Genomic DNA, 25249 nt, shown 5'->3' on the forward strand with positions numbered 1-25249 from the left:
GTCACTGTGCTATTACTCTAGTCGCTGTGCTATTACTCTAGTCGCTGTGCTATTACTCTAGTCACTTAAGTATTACTCTAGTCACTGAACTATTACACTAGTCACTGAGCTAGTACTCTAGTCACTGAGCTATTACACTAGTCACTGAGCTATTACTCTAGTCGCTGTGCTATTACTCTAGTCACTGAGCTATTACTCTAGTCACTGAGCTATTACTCTAGTCGCTGAGCTATTACTCTAGTCGCTGTGCTATTACTCTAGTCGCTGTGCTATTAGTCACTGAGCTATTACTCTAGTCGCTGTGCTATTACTCTAGTCACTTAAGTATTACTCTAGTCACTGAACTATTACACTAGTCACTGAGCTAGTACTCTAGTCGCTGAGCTATTACTCTAGTCACTGAGCTATTACTCTAGTCGCTGTGCTATTACTCTAGTCACTGAGCTATTACTCTAGTCACTGAGCTATTACTCTAGTCGCTGAGCTATTACTCTAGTCACTGAGCTACTACTCTAGTCGCTGTGCTATTACTCTAGTCACTGAGCTATTACTCTAGTCACTGAGCTACTACTCTAGTCGCTGTGCTATTACTCTAGTCACTGAGCTATTACTCTAGTCACTGTGCCTACTCTAGTCGCTCTGCTATTACTCTAGTCGCTGTGCTATCACTCTAGTCACTTAAGTATTACTCTAGTCACTGAGCTATTACACTAGTCACTGAGCTATTACTCTAGTCACTGTGCTACTACTCTAGTCACTGTGCTACTACTCTAGTCACTGAGCTACTACTCTAGTCGCTGTGCTATCACTCTAGTCGCTGTGCTATCACTCTAGTCACTGTGCTATCACTCTAGTCGCTGTGCTATCACTCTAGTCACTTAAGTATTACTCTAGTCACTGAGCTATTACACTAGTCACTGAGCTATTACTCTAGTCACTGAGCTACTACTCTAGTCGCTGTGCTATTACTCTAGTCACTGAGCTATTACTCTAGTCACTGTGCCTACTCTAGTCGCTCTGCTATTACTCTAGTCGCTGTGCTATCACTCTAGTCACTTAAGTATTACTCTAGTCACTGAGCTATTACACTAGTCACTGTGCTACTACTCTAGTCACTGTGCTACTACTCTAGTCACTGAGCTACTACTCTAGTCGCTGTGCTATCACTCTAGTCGCTGTGCTATCACTCTAGTCGCTGTGCTATCACTCTAGTCGCTGTGCTACTACTCTAGTCGCTGAGCTACTACTCTAGTCGCTGTGCTATCACTCTAGTCGCTGTGCTATCACTCTAGTCGCTGTGCTATCACTCTAGTCGCTGAGCTACTACTCTAGTCGCTGTGCTATCACTCTAGTCGCTGTGCTATCACTCTAGTCGCTGTGCTATCACTCTAGTCGCTGTGCTACTACTCTAGTCACTTAAGTATTACTCTAGTCACTGTGCTATTACTCTAGTCACTGAGCTATTACTCTAGTCGCTGTGCTATCACTCTAGTCGCTGTGCTACTACTCTAGTCACTTAAGTATTACTCTAGTCACTGTGCTATTACTCTAGTCACTGAGCTATTACTCTAGTTGCTGTGCTATTACTCTAGTCACTGTGCTATCACTCTAGTCGCTGTGCTATTACCCTAGTCGCTGTGCTATCACTCTAGTCGCTGTGCTATCACTCTAGTCGCTGTGCTACTACTCTAGTCACTTAAGTATTACTCTAGTCACTGTGCTATTACTCTAGTCACTGTGCTATTACTCTAGTCGCTGTGCTATTACTCTAGTCACTTAAGTATTACTCTAGTCACTGAGCTATTACTCTAGTCGCTGAGCTATTACTCTAGTCACTTAAGTATTACTCTAGTCACTGAGCTATTACTCTAGTCGCTGAGCTATTACTCTAGTCGCTGAGCTATTACTCTAGTCGCTGTGCTATTACTCTAGTCACTGTGCTATTACTGTAGTCGCTGTGCTATTACTCTAGTCACTTAAGTATTACTCTAGTCACTGAGGTATTACACTAGTCACTGAGCTAGTACTCTAGTCGCTGAGCTATTACTCTAGTTGCTGAGCTATTACTCTAGTCACTGTGCTATTACTCTAGTCACTGTGCCTACTCTAGTCGCTGTGCTATTACTCTAGTCACTTAGGTATTACTCTAGTCACTGTGCCTACTCTAGTCGCTGTGCTATTACTCTAGTCGCTGTGCTATTACTCTAGTCACTTAGGTATTACTCTAGTCACTGTGCCTACTCTAGTCGCTGTGCTATTACTCTAGTCGCTGTGCTATTACTCTAGTCACTTAAGTATTACTCTAGTCACTGTGCTATTACACTAGTCACTGAGCTATTACTCTAGTCACTGTGCCTACTCTAGTCGCTGTGCTATTACTCTAGTCGCTGTGCTATTACTCTAGTCACTTAAGTATTACTCTAGTCACTGTGCTATTACACTAGTCACTGAGCTATTACTCTAGTCATTGTGCCTACTCTAGTCGCTGTGCTATTACTCTAGTCGCTGTGCTATTACTCTAGTCACTTAAGTATTACTCTAGTCACTGTGCTATTACACTAGTCACTGAGCTATTACTCTAGTCACTGTGCCTACTCTAGTCACTGAGCTGTTAGTCTAGTCACTGTGCTATTACTCTAGTCACTGTGCTATTACTCTAGTTGCTGAGCTGGTACTCTAGTCACTTAAGTATTACTCTAGTCACTTAAGTATTACTCTAGTTGCTGAGCTATTACTCTAGTCACTGAGCTATTTAGTCACTGTGCTATTACTCTAGTCACTGAGCTATTACTCTCAACAGCAAAAGGCTGACCCAGAGCCCAGCAGCAGGGGCTGCATCCACACACTGCAACACTTCCACACCATGAATAATTACACAATTGCTTTTTTAAAAAAAAAAAAAAAAAGGAAAGCAGAGATCTCTATAGCTGATTCAGAGTGTCTATAGAAAATAGGAAGTAGAAAAAAAGGTGAAGGAGCATAAGATGACAGAAGAGGGACCGAGACAGAAGGAGATTCTGGAACACAGCACATTACTTACTTTCAGTGTTCAAAGCATGTATGTACTTTATGTGTTCAAAAACAAAATTAAATCAAAAGAAAATAGATAACTTCTAAGATCTGAAAATTAAAGTGTACCTAATGAAGTGGTATAAAAACCACAGACTGAAAAACACTCAACTGAACATAAAGTGTGACTATATCCTCAGAGAATATACTCTAAGTAAATTATAAATAAAATTTAAAATGTTAACTTCATCCAGCTATGATTATTCTTATTATTTTTGAAAATACTTTCTGTGTATTATAGGATAAAATAATCATGGAACGATGGAATGTTATTTAAATCAATCCTGAACAGAAAAAATAAAAATCTACAATGTAAGGGAAAAAATAATAAAATAAGTTAAATAATAAAGAACTCATAATTTTAAGATTGAAAGAGAAAGATCAGAGTATTGTTCTTTTCCTTAAACAAACTATTCCTTAGTTGTGTGAACTGAAAGTAACACTGCAACCCAGCAGCACCAAGTTCACCTAGCACCCAGACTGTGGTCTCTAAACACCACTTCACGGACTCTCTGGAGAAATGGTGTGATTCAGGTGCAGGTGAGCCTGAGACAATCTGCGGAGCCAGAGAGCATCTGAAAGACAATCAGAGACCAGTGGAGAGCTGCCCAAGCACTGCGGAACTAGCTACCAGGGACCCACTGGCCACAGATGGGACAGCATGAACATCAGAAAGAAAAGTGATGGCAATGGATTGACATTTACCTCTGTTTTGTCTTAAAAAGCTCTAAAAATGAAAAAAATTACACAGAGACAATTGTAGCACTGGAGTAAGTTTTAAAATTGGGGTGTGAAAAATCCTCCAATTTTATCTCCCTTTTTTTTTTTTCAAAATTATTTTGGCTGTTAAGGGGTATTTTGTACTTCCATAAAATATTAGAAACTCCTAGACAATTCCTATACACAAAAAAATAAGACTTGTTTGAATTCTGATACGGACTGCAGGAAAGCTACCAATGCAGATAGAAATGACCATGTTAACAATATTGTATCTTGCAATTCATGCACATGGAATATCACTCCACTTATTCAGATCTTTCATTTTTTAACTTCCTTAACCAATAGATTGTAATTTTTGGTGTACTAGTCTTGAACTTCTTTTGTTAGATTTATTCCCATCTGTTTTATTCTTTTTTGTGCTATTATCAATGGAATTATATTTGTAATTATAGTGTCAAATGTTCTCTGTTCATATATAGAAATACTATTGGTTTGTGAATACTGCTCCTGTATGTGATAAATTTTCTATAACTGTCTATTTGTTCTAATAGTTTCTTGTGATCTTCAGAATTTTCTACCTTGGGCCATCTATGAATAAATACAGTTCTACTTCTTTCTTTCCATGCTGACTGTCTTATTTCTTTCGCCTGCCTGATTGCAATGGCTGGAACCTCCAGTACTACATCGAGTAGTAAAGAATAGACATCCTTAACTTGTTCCCAAACTCAGGAAGAAAACATTCAGCCTTTCACTATATTTTGTTGGCTGTTGGTTTTTCTTAGATGACCTTTTGCCACTTTTATCATAAATGAGTAAAGGAGTGTTGGATTTTGTCAAAAACTTAACTGCATCTACTGAAATAAGGCACTCACTGTTTTCTGCACAGTGATAATAATCTCCCACAGAAATAAAACATTTATGGTTCCTTGGATCACAAACTAGGAGTGACTTACTTTCTGGCAATCCTCCTGAAAGTAGACTGAAATAATTCTTCCAGAACATGCTGCTGTTCCCGACACAGAATTTCTGTCATCAACTCCATCAACATAGGGCTCTGGGATAACTCCAATGCATCCAGAAACTAGGAAAGAAACACACACCAATGGTGATGATGATGATAATTGTGTTGCACTGATTTTTGACAGTTCAAATAAAAAAGAGAAAATTATGACAGTTTCACAAAGATTAACAAATGCCAATATATGTCATTTTTGTGGCTACTGTTAATGCTTGGCATATAATGTTCACAAAATACTTGAGTTTTGATTCCCTCAGAGTTTCACAGAAAGTTTTGCTCTGACCATGTTTAGGGTCCTCTCTTCCCCTCCACGAGGCCGCTCCTGGGCTCCAGCCCCAAGGGTGCGAGTGTTCCCTCACACCAACCTCACCACACAGCACATGCTCCAGGCTGTGGGTCCAGCGTTCTCACCTCATGTCCCACCTTCCAACTCCATGTCCCTCTGCTCTATGCTTCAAGAGACAGCTGCAATCTTATCTGCCGTTTGGTGAAGGTTTATTAATTCTGCCCTCATGTAATTAATTTCCAAGAACCCTCACTTGTTCTTTCTCAACATGACACTGTCTCTAGTCTCTGAAGTTACTCTGAACAGTCTCTTTGATGTTCTTATGTTGACTTGTTGACTCTGTTCCCTCTCAGTTCCTGTTATTTTACATCTTTTTTAGACCAGAAGCTTTCTTCAAACATTCCATGATTATTTGTGCTTGCACTTACAGTAAGAGAAAGGTACTATAGATCTACTCAGAACTTTTGTGGACTCAACAAGTCGCTGGCAGATCGTGGGGGAGCAGGAAACTCAGGTGGTACTGGTGCAATGGTGCTGCTGCCCACTGATGACTTCCAAATTGCAGAAAGAATATACCATGCAACAGAGAAATGAGGCAGCAACCACTGCGACCAGCCAGCAGACATGAGGTCACTCACGAGGCCTACTGGGGTGGGGCTGTTGCCAGAAAGGTGAGCCTGAATATCATGGCCATGCCTGCAGCCTGAATTCTAGTTTAGAGAAAATGCAAAGGGGGAGGGAAACAAAAAAGCACCTCAAGGAACCAATCAGACAAAGGGGGTCAGCCTCTAAGAACATGCTCTGCTTTCTTCCAAAACCCAACATCACAGAGAAACAAAAGGGATGATGGGGAAGCACTTACAGATGTAAAGACACCAGGGACATGACAATTTGAAGCAATTGTTAATTAGATCCTGATTTGAAACATCCAGACAAACAGGACATCAGGAGAAGTGTGACCGCAGACGACAGAACACAGGGTCTGAGAGCAGTGTGAACTTTCCTGCGTCTGGTATCAGCGTGGCACCTCCCGCTCAGGACGCACTGCTGAAGCATCCAAGGGTGAAGCTCCAGGACGTGTGCAGCTAACTTGCAAAGGTTTCAGCCAAACACACACACACACGTGCACACACACAAAGCAAGTATGACAAAAAGTTAACAGCTGAATACGGGAGATGGTTATAGGGATGCTTCTCAAACAACCACTACTCAAACTTCAGAAACTGTACCATATACGTGATATTCTTATTTCTAAGCTTTTTTGGGTATTATTCCTCAAAACTTACACACCATGCATAAAATATTGCACAATATTTATATGCATAAAATACCTCACAACTTTTAACGTGGAAAAGAAAGAGAAGTTGTTCGTCATGTCTGATTCTTTGTGACCCCACAGACTGTAGCCTACCAGGTTCCTCCATCCATGGGATTCAAGGCAAGAGTACTGGAGTGGGTCACCATTTCCTACTCCAGGGGATCTCCCCAACCCAGGGATGGAACCCGGGTCTCCCACATTATAGGTAGACGCTTTTACCATATGAGCCACCAGGGAAGTCTGAGGAACAATTAGTTACAAAGGATTCAGATACGCTTCTGCCTCCACAGACACCCAGCTTTCAAAATGAATTCAACAGTATCCTTAAAATTAGAACATTCTCTCGATATTTCACTTACTTCTCCCCAAGAAATGTTAACAGAAAACAAGCAGTGTTCTACCTTTAGTTGCTACTACTGAAAACAAACCTTTTTCATACAGTCCACGTAGTTACTATAGCGCAGAGTCCCCGAGGGAAACTCTCCAGATCTCATGGGGAAATGAGAGACGATGAGCTTCTCAAGAGTACGTCTGAGCTCCTGCAGACGGTCCCCCGTGAGGCTGGAGAAGAAGGGGAGCAGTGCCACGGCCTGGCCCTGCGGAGCAAGCACAAGCATGAGACTAGCTGCAGGTCCCATGGACAAGAGCAATGACTGCTCTCTACAGATGGAGCCAGTGGGTTCAATGACCACTGCAGGACACCACGCCCACAGTGGGATGTGCCCCGTATCCAGACTTCCACTCTAGTCTCAGTGGCCAAGTCAGGGCCGCCCGAGAGCATGGGACAGGGCAGCACGAGTCTGTGTGATTTCTCCTCCTACAAGCAGAGCTGCTCCTAGGAACCTGCTGCCCAGGTCCTTGAGGAAAGACCATCGTGACAGCCTAAAGGGTGAACGCAGAACTGACTCTCCTCCACCAGGGCCCCGGAGACCCCAGGCAGGGCCTTCCTCCCTGGGCGGGACATCAGTTCCCAGACCCCCTTGTGCTGAGAAATGTGAGATCTGACTAAGCACACGAAGCAGAAAATCCCAGAGAAACATCCCGTGATCCATAGCAAGACACGTTCATGAAGCTAAGCTTTACTGGAGTAAAATCTAACTGTTACTTTTAGGACTCTAAAATTACAGTCCATGAAGTTCTGGACCCAAGTTACTGAGATGTTTTAGATTCTTAATTAATAGAAAGATGACTGATGGCTACAAAAACCAGTAACAGGGACCCAGGAGTTCTCTGTGCTGCTCCTTCTGCTTTTGAGAATGCCTGAAATTTTCCATAAAATAAAATAAAAAAAAAAACAGAAAATATCACAAATACACAAAAATATAAAACAGAAAAACAAATGGAGACCATAACCTGAAAAAAATCTCTTTAATCTCTTACCTTTAAATGTAGATCCAATTTTGGATCAGCAAGTAGACTCACAAATGTTGTAAAAACTTCAGGGAAGGCACTGTGACTTGTATTAGAGGACACCGATGAATCAATCTAACAGAGGGAAAATAAACTCAGATTTCTACATGGTACCTCCAATTTCCTATACTACATTTTCTACTTATTAAATTTCAGAAATGATCTATAAATTTGTTCTTGGGCTTCAACAGTATGTCAAAGGTTTCTGTTCTGAAATGTTTTAAAACTATCCTCTAAGACAATGCATGTAAAAGGCACATTGAGAAGATAAAGTATAAGTAAAAATAATGAAAATAAAGGACAATAAAGTAAAAAAACGGAAAAACATAAGATGTAAGTGAATCAGAAATTAGTCAAACCAATGAGCTTTTCAAGAAACCTCCATTAAATTTTCAAAGACACGAGCAAAGGACACATTACATTTTCAAGGCTTCTCAAAATACCTGCAGAATTTTTGCCAGTAAGGTGAGCACCGCGGTTTTGCTGTCAGGGGTGGCGTCCCCAGCCCACCACGGGCCGCAGCACCCCCAGCTCTGCAGGATGGTGCTGACCAGTTTCAGGCCTTGCTGCCTCTGGCTGGCTCGGTCCCGGAAGCTCTGATCCAACAGACCGTTCAGGACGGCGCTCACCTGGAACAGTGTGGACAAAGGAGGGAAACTTACCATCCAGGCCAACAGACGGGCAACAGAATTTACTGTCATTCAAAGCTCTTCCCAGAAAATAAAGACACTATTTCCAGAAGAGCCATGTACCTCACAGCTCCTCAAATCTGAAGTTCACATGTGACTTAACTTGTGAGTTTTCTTACAAAGGCCCACAGTGGTCTCCAGCCCCTTGACTAAATCAGGCTTAAACCACTACTGTCTTCTTAGTGGGGGCATTCTCCACAGGAGGGGAAGTCAGCTCTCTGCGGTCACCATTACCACCGTGTGCACTCATGTGCACACACACAGGGACACAGGCACACAGAGATACACCCACAGGCGCACACACACACATAGGCACATGCATACACAGGAACATGCACACAGGGACACACATGCATGTATTCCTGTCAAACCACCTTTCCAACAGCGCTCTCCTAAGCCCACTGAGATCCATGAATCAACATCCCCACCGCCATGACACTGCTCACAGGTGAGCCAGCTGCAAGCTAGCACATGTCTCCTTCCTTGGCGACACTGACGGCCATGAACTTAATACTTGACTCATGAACAACACGGTTTGAATGGCACGGGTACCCTTGACGAGGAAATGCATTCTAGTGCCGTGGTCCATGGGAGCGGATCTGCACAGAGGACTGTACGTGGATTCTCGCTGGGCAGAGGGACAGCGCCCCAGTGTGTCCCCCTCCTGAGCTGTTCTCATGACTGTCACTGCTGTCATCAAACGCATTGGGATGGGGGAGAGGGGAGGCTGTGAACCATCAGAGGGTGGGGGACGCCTCCCAGGGCTCGTGTGGGGGTCAGTGCCCGCCCCGGGAGACTGCCTATTTCCCAGACCCATGTCCTCCTCAGTCCCCGCTGCAAAACCATCTTGGTGCAGAACTTGCCCCAGCAGCTTTCTGGGGAGAGCCATACAGGACGCAGACCTGTGGAGACCGGGCACATCAGAAACACCTGCTCTTGACTCTCACATAGTTAACAACCTGCTGACTCGGGCCCCAGCTGTAAAGTCTCCTTGCAATAACAGCTCATTAACTCAGCAGGAAATTATGCCTCTGCCTTAGAATGGCCATTGCGACAGTTAAACAATTTTTGATGGTCAACCAACCAACTTAAAGTTCAAAATTAAGTTTCGCAGACCAAAGTCAACTACATATTAAATAATGACCTGCAAAGGTTCAGTGTGAGAGGCAGAGGGGCCAGAACATGAATGTGTGGGAAGCGAGGACTCAGCATTGTGACGGGGGCTGTGGCGTTGGCCCAGCCATGGCTGGCGGAGACCAAGGCCGGTCGCTCCCACAGCTGAGCCATGTTGTACAGGGCCCTGCGAGATGAGAACAAGAGTCAACGTCTCATATCCACTACATCACTAACTGCTCACAGAGGAGAGGCTTTGGGCAGGAGTTTTAGACCTTCCAGGCAGAGATTGTACTTTGTTTTAATGATGCATTTTCTCAGCAGTATAGCAACCCCTTTATAAGCATTATTAAAGAAAACACACTTTCCTAAGAGTAAAAACCCATTACCATTTTGGGATTATCCACAGATGACTTCATGAGCTCTGATACGGCAAGATCCAGATTTCTCAACAGTTCAGTGTTGATCGTTTCTGAGAACAGGTTGTAGAAATACTGTCCATGAGAGAAGCTGACAATGTTCCTCTGGGTGCCTCTTGAGGATGGCGTGGACACCACAGCTGTGTCCAGGAGGAGACCTACCAGGCGCTCACACTGCAAGGAGGAGAGGGGATGGCAGTGGTCAGGACTCCCCAGGCAACAGGGAACTCTGACATGGAAAGCACAGGAGCCTGGCCTGGGAGGTCAGGGTTGGTCTGTACTGCAGACCCTCCCCAAGCTCCATTTCCCAGTTTCCATTTGGGGTCAGAACGCTTCCTGACTCCCGTGTCTCCCAGGGCTCCCCAAAATCCTGCTTTGAGGGGAGCATCTGGGATAAGTGAGGTCGTTAGACAGTAGTCTGTCTGTTCCTAGGGGACAAGGGGACAGGAGAAGGGACGGGGTGGGTGGGACCCTCAGGTGAGGACGTTAGACAGTAGTCTGTCTATGCTGAGGGGGTATGGGGGCGGGCAGGAGAAGGGGGGCATTGGATGCGGACCCTCGGCCAGCAAGATCATCTAAGGTCACCTGGCAGAGCCCGAGGCCATGAGCACGTGGGGCATCTGGATGCACCTCCCACACCAGCCTCTTGAGTCACCAAGGGTGGGGGAGGAAGAGCCACTGCATCAGCACAGGGTGGCCCTGCACCCACAGAACGTTCTCTGCCTGAGAAAGACCAAACCTTAGCTCAAGAAGAACATCATTCTACTCCTTTTGTAAAAAAAGGAAAACTCTTTTCGTACGGGATAAAAAGTCCTCTCATATAAATCAGTTATTAAAGTCCTGTGCGGCTGAGAAAAGTGAAGTAAAAGTGAAAGTTGCTCAGTTTTGTCAGACCCTCTGCAACCCTATGGACTATACAGTCTATGGAATTCTCCAGGTCAGAATACAGCAGTGGGTAGCCCCAACTAAACTCCCATCTCCAGGGACACTGCGAGCGCTGCCTGAGGTCACCAGAAGGCACATGTGTACGCAGCCGCGTCTCCTACCAGTCCTCCGCACGCAAAGGCCAGCTCCAGAAGCTCACGCGCGAACCGCTGGCAGCCGGGGTCCGGGGAAGACAGACTCAGCCCCTCATGTCCAGGGGCGATGCTTTTATAAACCAGGGCAAGAAGCTTCATGCCGAGAGAATGCTGCTCATCTGCAGACTGAAGTGAAGCAACACTGAGATACCCAGCAATGAGACGCTGGAGAGGAAAACACCACCTCACTGCTTTCATTCATAAAAACCCATGTTCACTACACTGACCACTGAGATACCCAGCAATGAGACGCTTGAGAAGAAAATACAACCTCACTGCTTTCATTCATAAAAAGCCATGTTCACTAACACTGACCACTGCCTTCCGACTCTCAGGGGCATCTTCACTCACCTCTGCTTCCTGCTACAAAGGGAGGACAGCGGTTAGTGCCTAAAGGTCTCAGAAGGCTGCTGAAAACATTCAGAAGTCCTTCACTGCATTTCCAGTTTATATTCATGAACTTTAGCATTCACTGTGGCATTTACACTCTAGGCAACACTGACGTGCCTGGAGCAAGTATTTCTCTAATTCCCATCTCAGTAAGCTCTGGACATAACGATGTCTTAAAAAGACTAAATATAAATAGACTAACTGGCATAATAAGCTAAGAGAAATGTAAAACAAAGCAGCACAGTTACCTGAGACGGCACGACGACATGCAGAAAGCCAGCCTTGTGCAGCTGCTTACAAGCTGACACGAGAGAAGCCAGTCTGGCCCTCTTCGTGTGAGCGTCCGGGCCATACAGGTCAACAGCACACAGCTCCTCAATGCTGGCCAGGCAAGGAAAACAAAGAAAAACCAGGTGAGTGCTAGCCTTCTTACTGTAAGGACTCTGACAATCATGAGTCCTGCTGGAATGCGTTTACTAGCTTGTAGGGCCCCAGCCACGCTCACTGTCCTGGGGCCGGGCAGGCCTTGGCTGACACCACCCCCACGCTGAGCCCGTCCGGAGCCCCACCTTTCTGCCGTGACCTCTTCCCGGAGGCGGGCCTCCAGCACGTTCCGGTGCGGGGACATCCTCAGGGCCCTCAGCAGGCCCACACACACACTGGGGAGCTGCTCCATTACCCGCACATCTCCAACGTTGAAGCCCACACTCGAGGGTGCACACAATGTCCTCACCAGGAGCCTTATGAGGTATGCGCTGCACGAGTCGTCCCCGAGGAGCTGCACAGACACAATGGCAGCATTGGGACTCCCAGCGCCCTGGATGGCTAGGCATGAGGGATTCCATTTGCCTGGGGGAAGGGCTGGCACCCGCTCTCCACGAGCTTAGACAGCACACATTCCAGTCTCCCCGGGTCCCTCCATCTTTGCCCCGGGAGAGGCAGGCCTGTAGGTACCCCCATGACACTCTCACACTGAGGCCTGGGCCCCAGGCCCAGGCAGAGGCGGGCCTGGAGGTGCCCCTGTGACACCCTCATGGGGTGGTCTGAGCCCTCAGCCCCAGGAGAGGAGCGCCTGGAGGTGCCCCGTGACACCCTCATGGGGTGGTCTGAGCCCTCAGCCCCAGGAGAGGAGCGCCTGGAGGTGCCCCGTGACACCCTCATGGGGCAACCTGGGCTGCCAGTCCTGGGAGAGGCAGGCCAGGTGCCCAGCAGGCACCCAGCAGATGCCAAAGGGTGGGCTGTGGGCCTCGGCCAAACAGACACATTTACAAACTTTGACTGATGTGCATTTCCTCAGGCAGGTGCTCCGTCACAGTGTAAAACCCAAGCGTCAATAAGACATTTAGAAAATTGTCTTCTGTTCCCACATGAGAACCCGAAGTCCAGTATTTTCAAGGACAGACTGCTCCCACAAAAGGACAGCTCTGGGAAAGCAGACCCAGCGGGAGGGCAGGCCCACCTTCCAGCCGTCAGGGCAGGTGCCCAGCAGCGTCGTGGAGAACTCCAGGACCCGAACGACCACCGTGCACTTGCTGTAGCTGTACCTGTCCCCCTCCTGCGGGCTGGGCCTGTCACCTGTGGTCCCCACGCCACAGCACCTTTGTGCTGCTGTGATGTCGTGCAGGGCGATGCTCTCTAAGAAGAAAGCCACTGCTTCCCAAAGTGAAGACTGCGTTTCAGCCCCTAGAAAAATTACAGTAAAATATCAGCATACACTTCCTTCTAAAAGCACTAAGATTAACATCAAACTCCTTCTTTAAGTATGGGCGTGCTATACTTTCAGTCAAATTTTTAAAGGTTCCATAAAAGCTTTATGGATAAAATGAATAAAATGGGCAGTTATTTCTTCTCATTTCAAAACACAACCCACCTCGAATTCAACTGCAGACCCACACAGTAAGAACACACCTATGGAAGGTTAGATCCTGCTTCTCAAACACTACTCACAGGACCATAAATTAACACCATCTTTTTGAAGAGCTATTTGCCCAATCATACTAAAAGCTTTGAAAAAATGTGCATACCAATTTCTATTAAAGGTATAAAAGTTCATATTCTTTGATCCAGCACTGAGATTTTATCCTCAGGAAATAACAGTGGAATCGCAAAGATGCGCTTTGAGGATGCTCGTTTTAGCAATGTTTTCAAATAAAAAAGGAAGAAACAACCCAAATGTCCTCCAAAGGGGTAGCGGGGAGACACATCCTGGCCTTAAACAGGGGGGTCTGACTGGCTGTTTCAAGGAGTCAATTTCAGACCAACTCCCAGATGGGTTTCCCACAAAACTCATGAGTCTGAGACACACTCCCCTCGCCCACCCTGTCTGCCGCAGAAGGACAGACGCAAGCTCTCCACTCTGCGATCGGAGTGCAGCTCACCATCTGGGCATAGAGACAGGGACAAGTAACCCCAGTGGTCCCAAGTCAAGAGACAAGCAAAGGTGGAGGCTGGGTGAGACCCTCTTGGGTGGGGGCTTCCAGTTCTCTGTGTCACAAGATTTAAGGAAAGTTCATCAAACTGCCACCTGACGGGTCACTTGAGTAATTTTGATGACAGGTCATTATGTATTCAAGTAACTGAGAGTACATATGGTCAGAATCACATTCTTAAACCCCAGGTACCCTTGAGTCCAGCAGACCGGGGGCCACCTGAGTCCTTCCAACCCTGTCACCTCTGACAGGACTGGGGGAGGATGCAGTCCCCTTGGTCAGCTGTCACCACAGCTGGAGCAGATGCCCCCAGTTCAATCATTTGAACAGCACAAGCTGTTCTGTGGCAAGTCTGCAGTTCGGCCCACGCAAGCGAGGACCCAAGAGAAATCCCAGACACTAAAACCGGCTGCTCTGAGCCTCACAGCAGGGCGTACCTGGCAGCCACCAGCGGCTCCAAGCACTCCACCCTGGGGACGCCCCTCCCAGAGCAGCACCTGCTGCGTGGGCCATGCAGGTCCCCAGGGGGACAGGGGGACAGGATGTGTGCTCAGCACCCACATCCCACCGCCCGCTGTCCTCCGCAAGCACCGTCACTACTGCCTAGAACAGAAATGCTCCAGGAACAGGAAGAGCTAAGAAAACTATAGACACACCACCCAGGAGCTCAGAAGATGAGGGAGAGTGGGGGTGGAGAACCAGGGAGCAGGGCAAGAGAAGGGTGCAGACCCCGGGGCGGGGAGATGGGGGCCTCGCACCCTGACTGTGAGTGCAGGGAGCTGGCAGAGCTGAGAATGACACCCCGTGATCCTGTCCAGTCACGCGCCCCCCATCTCGTCCCCAGCCTGGCTCCGGGCAGAGCCGCGGAGCCGGCCCAGGAGGCTCTACCCACCCAGGACCTCAGTGGCGCTGAGGGTGCCCGCATCCAGGAAGGTGTTGTAGCACTCCAGCGTGGCCAGCAGCGTGTCCATCCACTGCAGGGTGGCGCGCAGGCTGAAGGGGCCCTGCAGGTGGCGGAGGGTGGGCTGGGCCAGCAGGCCAGCCGGCTGGTCCCGGGCTCCTCCGCCCTCGAAGGTGCTCACGAGGAAGGGGACGCCTTCCTTCTGGACCAAGTCTCTCAGCCATGAGGAAGGGGACCTGTTGCCTTAAAAGAGAAACAGTATTCAAGCACACACATCAGTCACTCTCGTGTGATTAAAATCATTTGGTAATCACTATACGAAAATTAAAAATAGCTTCTCACAACAATAAAGAACAAAAAAAGTCTGGTATGTTAAAATGTAATCACACCGTAACAAGATGGGCAATATCACAATATTTCAAATATAGCCCCTTCATAAAAGACTCACATAAACAAACCTACCAAGGCAATAAAATTCCAAAATGATCCAGGATAGTGTTTTCCTAGCTGTGGCACTCACAGCTCATTCACTGTGCTCACAGACAAGAAGGTTATTTCCACCAGAAGTCATTCTCCTCAGTTTCTTTAAACATTAGCAACCCAACTGGATACCACATGACTACCCTTAAACTTCAGACTCTTCCTCCTGCCCTCTTTCTTGAGAACCATGAATGCTTTTTTGAAGGAACAAGCACAGGAGCAGTGAGGCTCTCTGAATGTCCTGCCTGTCCAGCCGGCACCATGGGGAGCGGCTCTCTGGCCTGTGTCCCGTCCAGTGACTCACACAACATCCACCTCCGCGGCTGTCACCAAGATTACGTGAACTGAAATAGCTAATATCTGAAACAGTGCTTGGAAGAGCATCTACCATGTGGCAAAGTCCAGTGTTCATTAAATGAGAGAATTAAATGGTCTGCTTTTTAAAATATATTTCTCTAATAGGTATTATTTTCTAAATTAAACAAAGAACATTAAAGTGTATTTTGTAGGCTCTGAAATCAGTGACTTTAAAAATGTCAAGTCATTCTGACTCTAATGAAGTTAGAGACAGAAACTGAAACAGTAATGTATTTCTGAGGCAAAAGAAGAAATGTTTTTTAATGTGTCAGAAAACACCTATCACAAGCCAGGTAAGAAAAGATTAGAACCATGCTTTCAGGGTTTTAGAAAGAAAAATTACCAGTCCATTATTTTCACTAAGAGACAAAGAAAACCGTAACAATGAGTAAAGAAAAAGAAGATATATAAATTCTACATTGAGTGCTAGCTGGGTGTGGCAGCAGAGAGCATGCAGAAATGAAGGGCCCAGGAAGACAGGCCTAGGGGGAAACAAGATGGGGGGGGTGTCTCTCGCTCCCACTCCCCCTGTGAGGTAGGGCCTGTCTCTGGGCCCTTCCACCACCATTCCCTGGTGGGGAACAAACTTGCATGGTTCATCATGTCCCATGCATCTGGGTGTCCACGAACCTGGCCTCCATGCACAGGGCAGGACATAGGACCTTAAATATCCCTGAAGTGGGCAGAGGCCCCCTGGAGGACACAGGAGGATGAGTCAGATGGAGAACCCAGCATCCGGGGCCGAACACAGATCATTCTGAGAGGCAGAGCCCTGATATTTCACGCAAGCATAGGAGGGCCTGCAGTAAGAGCAGCTGTGCCGACACCACCAGTGGGTATGGGGCCTGCAGGAAGCAGTCCCACCTCCACCCCGTGCGTCCACTCTGCACTGACTTCCTTGTGAGAATGGAAACATGCGAAACAAACTTTGCTAACTCAAAACATATATAAAATACTAATGCTTTTTAAACAATTCCCTAAAAATTAAAAGCACAAACATACATCTCTATCACATATGTTAAATTACAGTACAGTGGATAAACACATACTATATGTTTACATAGTACACAGCATGAATAAAATCATGATATACAGTATGTAAATTATATGATATTTAACATCACGTATTTCACAGTATCTACTATATTCCACAGTATAACAAAATGCACAATCCTTCTAACTCCCAGAATGACAGGAGGGCATCTCGCCTCTTGGTCCCCACAGTGGTCCTCCATGCCACCTGCTGTGGAGAACAGGCTCAGGAGCCGTGGTGCAGGGCACCGCCTCACCCAGACACACATGGCACTTGGTTCCAGATTCGTGCTGGGTGCACGGGAAGCCCAGCGTCCCCACACCTCAGCTACCAACCCTGGGGATGGGCTAACTGCAGAGAACAAGACACTCATTCCTGAGGAACTGAGACGTGAGCTCAAGTCTCCAAGCACGGTTTAACGGTTCAGCACAGGAACACAGGTCCACTGCTTTCCCTTAATATCACAGAGATCTGAGATCATTCAGACTTAGGAGTCTGGAATCCCTTATTAATTTACATGTCAAAATAAAACAACTACATTACTTCATGACCTATTAATTACATTTCTAAGTCTTAATTGAATATCACGTTAACAACTACCATGGTCATTCTAAGTGGAATAGAAAAGCAAAAATATTGTAGAACGAAAAAAAGAAGATACTAGGAAATCCTAAATTAACTTCCTCTGTATCATCTAACATCAAAACAGCATTTTTCCTTCTATAAATCTTTGAGAACTGTGTAGCCATACATTATCAGCTGTCATACAAATGATCTGAAATGATTATTAAACATACTTACTTTTCATTTGTTAAAGCATGTTACATTTCTCTAAATGGAAAGATCACGTTTTATGTAAGTACATCTCTAGACTACTGGTAAAAGACACTTACAGGGCACAATGATCACCATACCTGGCAGCAAAGGAACAAGCTTATAGAAGAGTTCTATGGACTTGTGTCGACATTCTGTCTGGGGCCTCCCGCAGTTGGCGAAAAGCCACTGGACCACGTCCGACAGGCACAAGGATGCCGCAGGTGGGAAGCCTCTGTATGGAGAACACACTGCATTCAGTATTTGCCCCAAAATTCAGCATTTAGCCAACCCCAGAGTCCATAAACCATAAACTCAATTTTGTTTCCTTAATACATGTGAAAACCTCATTAAAAGGCATTTGATTTATTTTTGATGTATTATCATTAGAATAGAATCAAAATGTCACAGGTGCAATAGGTCCTAAATGCTCATTGCCTTTTTTTATTAATTGAGGGAAAAATTAAAAAGCATTCTTAAAATAACAGCACCGAGTAATTTCATGTTTTCTGTTAAGTGCAATTTAAAACAAAAGGGGTTAAGGATCTGAAGCAGAACTTCTCAAGTGTGCTCCCTGGGTCAGCTGCGACAGTGTCATCTGTAAACTCAGCAGAAAGGCAAATTCTCAGCCCCCTGCAAACCTACGAAGGCCAATTCCAGGGCAGGGCCCAGCGACCCACACTGTCACCAGACCTCAAAGTAATCCTGCTGCTCAAGAGTGAGCATGAGCAACCTGGAGGGATGCCACACCGAGGGTCAGGGAGAATCGATTTTAAAACCACAGAGGGAGAATCAACGTCCAGTCCACAGGCTATGCCTCTGCAGAGTGGAGGCACATGCCAGGGCTCCTCAGGCCCCTGCACAGACCCGGGGGGGGGGGCATGGCACACCCCGACCCTGTCTGAGAATGGGACCCAGCAGGATGGAAATGGGAGTAAAGACAGGAAACCGCTGGGCGATGAGCAAGCCTTGGTTTTGAAGGACTTCATTTCAAAATCCTACTGTTCTAATATTTTGGTTCTTCCATTCCAAACCTACTCCATAGCATCTCAAGCAATTCCACATCAGAGCTGTATTCAGTGCAGACATATCTCGGCTCCAACAGTGACTCTCAAACTGCATCCACCACTCCATCCAAGATTACACCTTAAATGAAGCACTTTTAGACCCAAAGCTTTTAAATGACTTTGGAAAACTGACTCTATACTTTTACAAATTCCTCCCAGATTCCCATGTGTTGACTGAGAATTAGTTTTATGTTGGGGGCGCAGGGGAAGAAAGAGAAAGGAAGCAACATCACCTACCGGGGACAGCGGCGCTTTTTGGCTTTGTTTAAGGAAACGTGCTTCTTCTCGATGATGCGCCCCAGGTGGTCGACAGCATCGCAGCACTGCTGAACCGTACCTGCTCTCAACACACAGACATCGCCACGGAGATTCACAGCTGATAGTCATCAACACAGCAGTGCTAGGCTTACTGGCCGAGCTTCATAATTAAAACAGGTGATTTTATAAAATACAACACTGCATGTCCACAACCAAAACCCGTGTTTAAGAAACTGCAGGTCGGCATGGTGCACACGCTCAGACAGAGCGACACACCAGCCCCGCCAGCCAGATGCAGCCTCAGTTCCGGGTGGGACATGGGATCCACCAGGGTGGCCAGAGCCCAAGCACCCCACTGCAGGCTGTCATCTCAGGGGGGCTCCCTGGCCCTCCTTCTCTGCTGCAGGTTAAACTCTGTTATAGTTGATAATACAGCACTGCAGGAGAAAGGAAGTAAAATGGTGAAATCATCCACAGGCATCTAGGGTGGTGAGGAAAGAGGCCTCACCTGTTACCAAGAAAGCATTTTCTGTCTACACTCTTTACTTGACTGTGATTTTTAAGAGTCAAATTTCTCCTGTTGAGAAAAGTCACCTGTATATGATGTCAAGATGAAGCAATTTTAATGTAATGCTGGCAGGACTGAATTTTAGATGTTTTTACTCATTAGTAGGGCTATCGACATGGAGGACAGCAGGGCTCTGTGTGTCTGTTAAAAACAACAGGCACCTCCCTGGTGAGGGAGGGTGTCTCCACACGTGAGGGCCACGTCAGCACCCTGGGCTGGACCCCCAGGCAGACTGAGTCAGGGATTGCCAAGAAGTCTTCCAGCTGTCTGCCCTGCGCCAGCCGTGCGTTTCCACCAGCTGAGTCACCACGGCAGCTGGCTGGCTTCACTGGGGCTTCACCGTAAAACTGCCCTGCCTGCCCCGGGCAGGACCCCACATGCCCAGGGTTAACCTGAGTGGTCGCCAGGGGACATGGTGGGTCTTAGGGGTGGGGGTACAGACACCTCTTACATAAACTGGATTAGAGGCTGTGAGGGGCCCGTCCTTGCTTCACTCATCACCCTAAACAGGAGACGAGAGAAGACCGTGCCTCACAAGGGAGTGGCCTTGGCCCCCACCCCGCATGGACGAGCTGAGGAGCTGTGAAGGCCAGCGCGCACAGAAAGCCCAAATGGACCTACCCAAAGACCTCTCGTCTGTGTGCGCCAAGGCCAGGCTTTCCATGTACGTGACCAGGGCTTCAAACACAAACTGTTCCACCAGAGCTGCCTCCTCTCTGCAACAGAGAACATGAGTGTCATCTCAGGATCGGAAAACAGCCACGACACAGGGACACAGCAATGCTACCAGAGAGAACACACCTGAACTGAATCTGTCTTTAGAAACGGCTCAAATACTTTAAAACGAAAACAACCTAAACCACATCTCAAAGAAAACCTGGCCAAGAACAGACCCAAGAGACACGGGCCCTTTATGACAAGCACCCTCCTCCACCTGTGGACCTGCTCACAGCACATGACCTTGAACCACTGTTCTGACCACACTCCACACATCTCCCCAACATTATATGTAGCAGAAAAGAAGATCTGGTCCTACATTCATTCTTTTAAAGCAACTTCAAAAGCTCTCTACCAATCCAAAAACAAGTCAACACCAGCAGTCATCTCTGGGCCTTTCACCACCACATGTGACACACGGACCACCACCATCTTTGGATGATCCACTGACAGCAGACCTCCGGGGGCTCAGGGCCCAGGCCAGCCTCCCCCTGGAAAATCTGTTCCTCTTACGCAGGACAGGGAATGATTGTGTACACACTGCCAGGCAGAGGCACGCAGTCTCATGGGCGTTCCAGCTTGTGACCAAGAGCACAGTCACCATTCCCCACTCTGGGAAGGGGTGTTTTCCCGGAACCACAGTGCGGACCAGGGTGAGGATGAGAGTGAGGTACCAGAGTGAGGACAAGAGTGAGGACCAGAGTGAGGACTAGAGTGGGGGATAAGAGTGAGGACCAGACTGAGGACCAGAGTGAGGGACCAGACTGAGGACCACAGTGAGGACCAGAGTGAGGACGAGAGTGAGGGATGAGAGTGAGGACAAGAGTGAGGGACCAGAGTGAGGACCAGAGTGAGGGACCAGAGTGAGGACCAGAGTGAGGGACCAGAGTGAGGACGAGAGTGAGGGATGAGAGTGAGGACCAGAGTGAGGGACCAGAGTGAGGACAAAAGTGAGGGATGAGAGTGAGGAACCAGAATGAGGACCAGTGTGAGGACCAGAGTGAGTGACCAGAGTGAGGACCTGTGTGAAGACAAGACTGAGGGACCAGAGTGAGGGAGCAGAGTAATGACGAGAGTGAGGGACCAGACTGAGGACCAGAGGACCAGAGTGAGGGATGAGAGTGAGGGATGAGATTGAGGACCAGAGCGAGGGATGAGAGTGAGGGACCAGAGTGAGGACAAGAGTGAGGGACCAGACTGAGGACCAGAGGACCAGAGTAAGGGATGAGAGTGAGGGATGAGATTGAGGACCAGAGTGAGGGATGAGAGTGAGGACCAGAGCGAGGACCAGAGTGAGGGACCAGAGTGAGGGACCAGAGTGAGGACCAGAGTGAGGGACCAGAGTGAGGACCAGAGTGAGGGACCAGAGTGAGGACCAGAGTGAGGGACCAGAGCGAGGACCAGAGTGAGGGGCCAGAGTGAGGGACCAGAGTGAGGGACCAAAGTGAGGACCAGAGTGAGGGACCAGAGTGAGGGACCAGAGTGAGGGACCAGAGTGAGGACCATAAAGTCTTGACAAGTAAAAAAAAAAAAAAAAAAAGAGTGAGGACCAGTGTGAGGACGAAGAGCAAGGGATAAGAGTGAGGGAGCAGAATGAGGACCAGAGTGAGGGATGAGAGTGAGGGACCAGAGCGAGGACCAGAGTGAGGGAGCACAATGAGGACCAGAGTGAGGGACCAGAGTAAGGACCAGAGTGAGGAACCAGAGTGAGGACCAGAGTGAGGGACCAGCAGGGCTAGAGGATGGGGGCGTCAGGACTAGACTGCACATTGTTGTCTGGTTTGGCAGGAATATTACCCAACTTTTTTTTTTTTATTTGAATCCTGGAAGGGTATCCTAGAAGCCTCTTAGGGTTCCACAGGCCCCACGTCTTCCTCACACGCCCCGATTTGACACTGAAAATACAGGCTGTGGGCAAAAGCATGAGGCAGGATGGAACATGGGTGTCAGAGTGGGAAGAAGAGGTTCCCCTGAAGAGCATCGTGTGATCAAACTGTCAGAGCTGGAGTCAATCTCAGAGGGCCAGGGTGACTACAGTAGTTTTATCTTAAACAAAAGACAGTAAGACAAGAACCAAATCCATTTAAAGTAGTGAGAAGGGAAATGACAAGACAAATGATACTCTAAAACTGTGCTCCCCAAAGAAAGATCTCCAGAACAGCCCCGGAGCATGCAGGAAGGACGCGTCCAAGCCTGTATTCATATCCTCCAACACACGACACCCCCCACACAGCTCCCTAGGCATCTTCTCTCAAAGCCGCTTAGAATGCGGCCCAGCAAACCCAGGTATCCGAGAAAGACAGCAACAGGGTAAAGGAAACAAGGTCTCACCAGAACAGGGATGGGAGGGGCGGATGGGGAAGGGAGAGTCACAAATGGGGAAGGGGAGGACATACAGTCAGAGGCAAGTCAGACAAGGCATAGAGAAGGGCTGGACGAATCTTGAGACCCAGGGGGTGCTTCCAGCCTGGCTCTCCTCCAGGACTGCTTCAACTATTTGGGGTCTTTGTGGCTCCGTACACGTATTAGGATTGCTGGTCCTACAGTTCACTCAGTCGTGTCCGACTCTTTGCAACCCCATGAACCACAGCACGCCAGGCCTCCCTGTCCATCACCAACTCCTGGAGTCCACCCAAACCCATGTCCATTGAGTCGATGATGCCATTCAACCATCTCATCCTCTGTTGTCCCCTTCTCCTCCTGGCCCCAATACCTCCCAGCATCAGGGTCTTTTCCAATGAGTCAACTCTTCACATGAGGTGGCCAAAGTATTGGAGTTTCAGCCTCAGCATCAGTCCTTCCAATGAACACCCAGGACTGATTTCCTTTAGGATGGACTGGTTGGATCTCCTTGCAGTCCAAGGGACTCTCAAGAGTCTTCTCCAACACCACAGTTCAAAAGCATCAATTCTTCTGCGCTCAGCTTTCTGTATAGTCCAACTCTCACATCCATACATGACCACTGGAAAAACCATAGCCTTGACTAGACAGACCTTTGTTGACAAAGTAATGTCTCTGCTTTTTAATATGCTGTCCAGGTTGGTCATAACTTTCCTTCCAAGGAGTAAGCATCTTTTAATTTCATGGGCGCAATCACCATGTGCAGTGATTTTGGAGCCCAGAAAAATAAAGTCAGCCACTGTTTCCTCATCTATTTGCCATGAAGTGATGGGACCAGATGCCATGATCTTAGTTTTCTGAATGTTGAGCTTTAAGCCAGCTTTTTTCACTCTCCTCTTTCACTTTCATCAAGAGGCTCTTTAGTTCTTCTTCACTTTCTGTCTTGTTTCTGTGCAAACAGCCATCAGGATTTGGGTAGAGACAGCACTGAGTCTCGCGACTTGTGTGGGAAGTATGGAAATTTTAACAATATTAATTCTTCCAATCCATGAGCACAGAACATCCTTCTATCTATTGGAGTCTTCTTCAATTTCTGTCATCAGTGTCTTACAGTTGTCAGTGTATAGGTCTTTTACCCCCTTGGTTAAATTTATTCCAAGGTATTTTATTCCTTTTGATACAACTGTAAATGAGACTGCTTTCTTAATTTCACTTTCTGATTGTTCATTATGAGTACACAGAAAGGCAACAGATTTTTCTGTACTTATTTTGTATTCTGCAACTTTACTGAGTTTATCAGTTCTAACAATTTTATTGGTGGAGTCTTTAGGGTTCTCTATGCAAACTATCTGGAGAAGGCAATGGCAACCCACTCCAGTACTCTTGCCTGGAAAATTCCATGGACGGAGGAGCCTGGTAGGCTGCAGTCCATGGGGTCACAAAGAGTGAGATACGACTGAGCGACTTCACTTTCACTTTTCACGTTCATGCACTGGAGAAGGAAATGGCAACCCACTCCAGTGTTCTTGCCTGAAGAATCCCAGGGACAGCAGAGCTTGGTGGGCTGCTATTTATGGGGTCGCGCAGAGTCGGACACGACTGAAGTGACTTAGCAGCAGTAGCAGCAGCATGCAAACTATCATGTCATCTGTTGGCTGTCCTGGTAGTCCAGTGGTTCAGAATCTGAGGTTCCACTGCAGGAGGTGCAGGTCTGATCCCTGACTGGGGAACTAATATCCCACACACCGGGTGGTGTGTCCATATGTTTTAAACATTCTTACGTACAGACAGGTTTCACAACTTAAAAAACTAAAAGGGAAAAAAAAAAAACTTATCAAAATACCAAGGGCATTTTTCACAGAACTGGAACAAATAATTTTAAATTTTGTATGGAAATATAAAAGACCCCAAATAGCTGGGACAATCTTGAGAAAGAGTAACAGAGCTATTAGGAATCACATTCCCTGAGTTCAGACTATACTGTACTGTAATCAAAATGGCCTGAGACTGGCACAAAAACAGACAGATAGATAAATAGAACACAGTAGAGAGCCCAGAAATAAAACCTTCCAGTTATGGTCAGTCAATCTATGACAAAAGAGGCAAGAATACACAATGCAGAAAAGACAGGGTCTTCAATAAGTGCTGTTGGGCAAACTAGACAACTACATACAAAAAATGAAATCAGAACATTCATTCTCTAGCAACATATTAAAAAAAATGAATTAAATACCTATATGTAAGGTCTTTAACAGACTTTAAAGACTGCATATGTGACTGTATATGCAGTCATATGTAAGACTGCAAAACATAAAAGTCCTAGAAGAAAATACAGGCAGAATACTCTTTGACATAAACTATAACAATATTTTCTTGGATCTGTCTCCTAAAGCAAAGGAAATAAAAGCAAAAAGAAACAAATGGGGCCTAATTAAACTTAAGCTCCTGCTCAGCAAAGGAAGACATCAACAAGACAAAATGGCAACCTACAAAGCAGGAGAAAACATTTGCAAATGATATAAATATGAGGTTAGTATACAAAATACACAAACAACTCAGCATCAAAAAACAGTCCATTTAAAATCAGGCAGAAGACCTGAACAGACACCTTACCAAAGGAGACACACAGATGGCCAAAAGGAACACGAAAAGACGATCAACATCATTAAGCATCTGGGAAATTCAATCAAAACCACAATGACATATCACCTCACACCTGTCAGATAACTATCACCAAAAAGACCAGAAATCATGAGTACTGCTGAGGATGTGGAG

General features: G+C 46.7%; 1 protein-coding gene across 1 annotated transcript in view; it reads right to left on the reverse strand.

Moving 5' to 3' along the window:
- PRKDC (protein kinase, DNA-activated, catalytic subunit) overlaps positions 1–25249 on the reverse strand; it is a 127281-nt gene that overhangs the window by 64937 nt on the left and 37095 nt on the right. Inside the window, exons 28-40 of the mRNA XM_061123285.1 lie at positions 20039–20133; positions 18829–18928; positions 17626–17759; positions 14833–15084; positions 12971–13194; positions 12081–12289; positions 11760–11892; positions 11089–11247; positions 10013–10216; positions 8265–8450; positions 7792–7896; positions 6840–7007; positions 4743–4870 (exon numbers count right to left, since the gene is read on the reverse strand). Of these exons, the coding sequence (XP_060979268.1) occupies positions 4743–4870; positions 6840–7007; positions 7792–7896; positions 8265–8450; positions 10013–10216; positions 11089–11247; positions 11760–11892; positions 12081–12289; positions 12971–13194; positions 14833–15084; positions 17626–17759; positions 18829–18928; positions 20039–20133 (2097 nt within the window). The remainder of the gene's footprint in view (positions 1–4742; positions 4871–6839; positions 7008–7791; positions 7897–8264; positions 8451–10012; positions 10217–11088; positions 11248–11759; positions 11893–12080; positions 12290–12970; positions 13195–14832; positions 15085–17625; positions 17760–18828; positions 18929–20038; positions 20134–25249) is intronic.

The sequence above is a fragment of the Dama dama genome, chromosome 21, assembly GCF_033118175.1.
Source record: "Dama dama isolate Ldn47 chromosome 21, ASM3311817v1, whole genome shotgun sequence".
Classification (NCBI taxonomy): domain Eukaryota; kingdom Metazoa; phylum Chordata; class Mammalia; order Artiodactyla; family Cervidae; genus Dama; species Dama dama.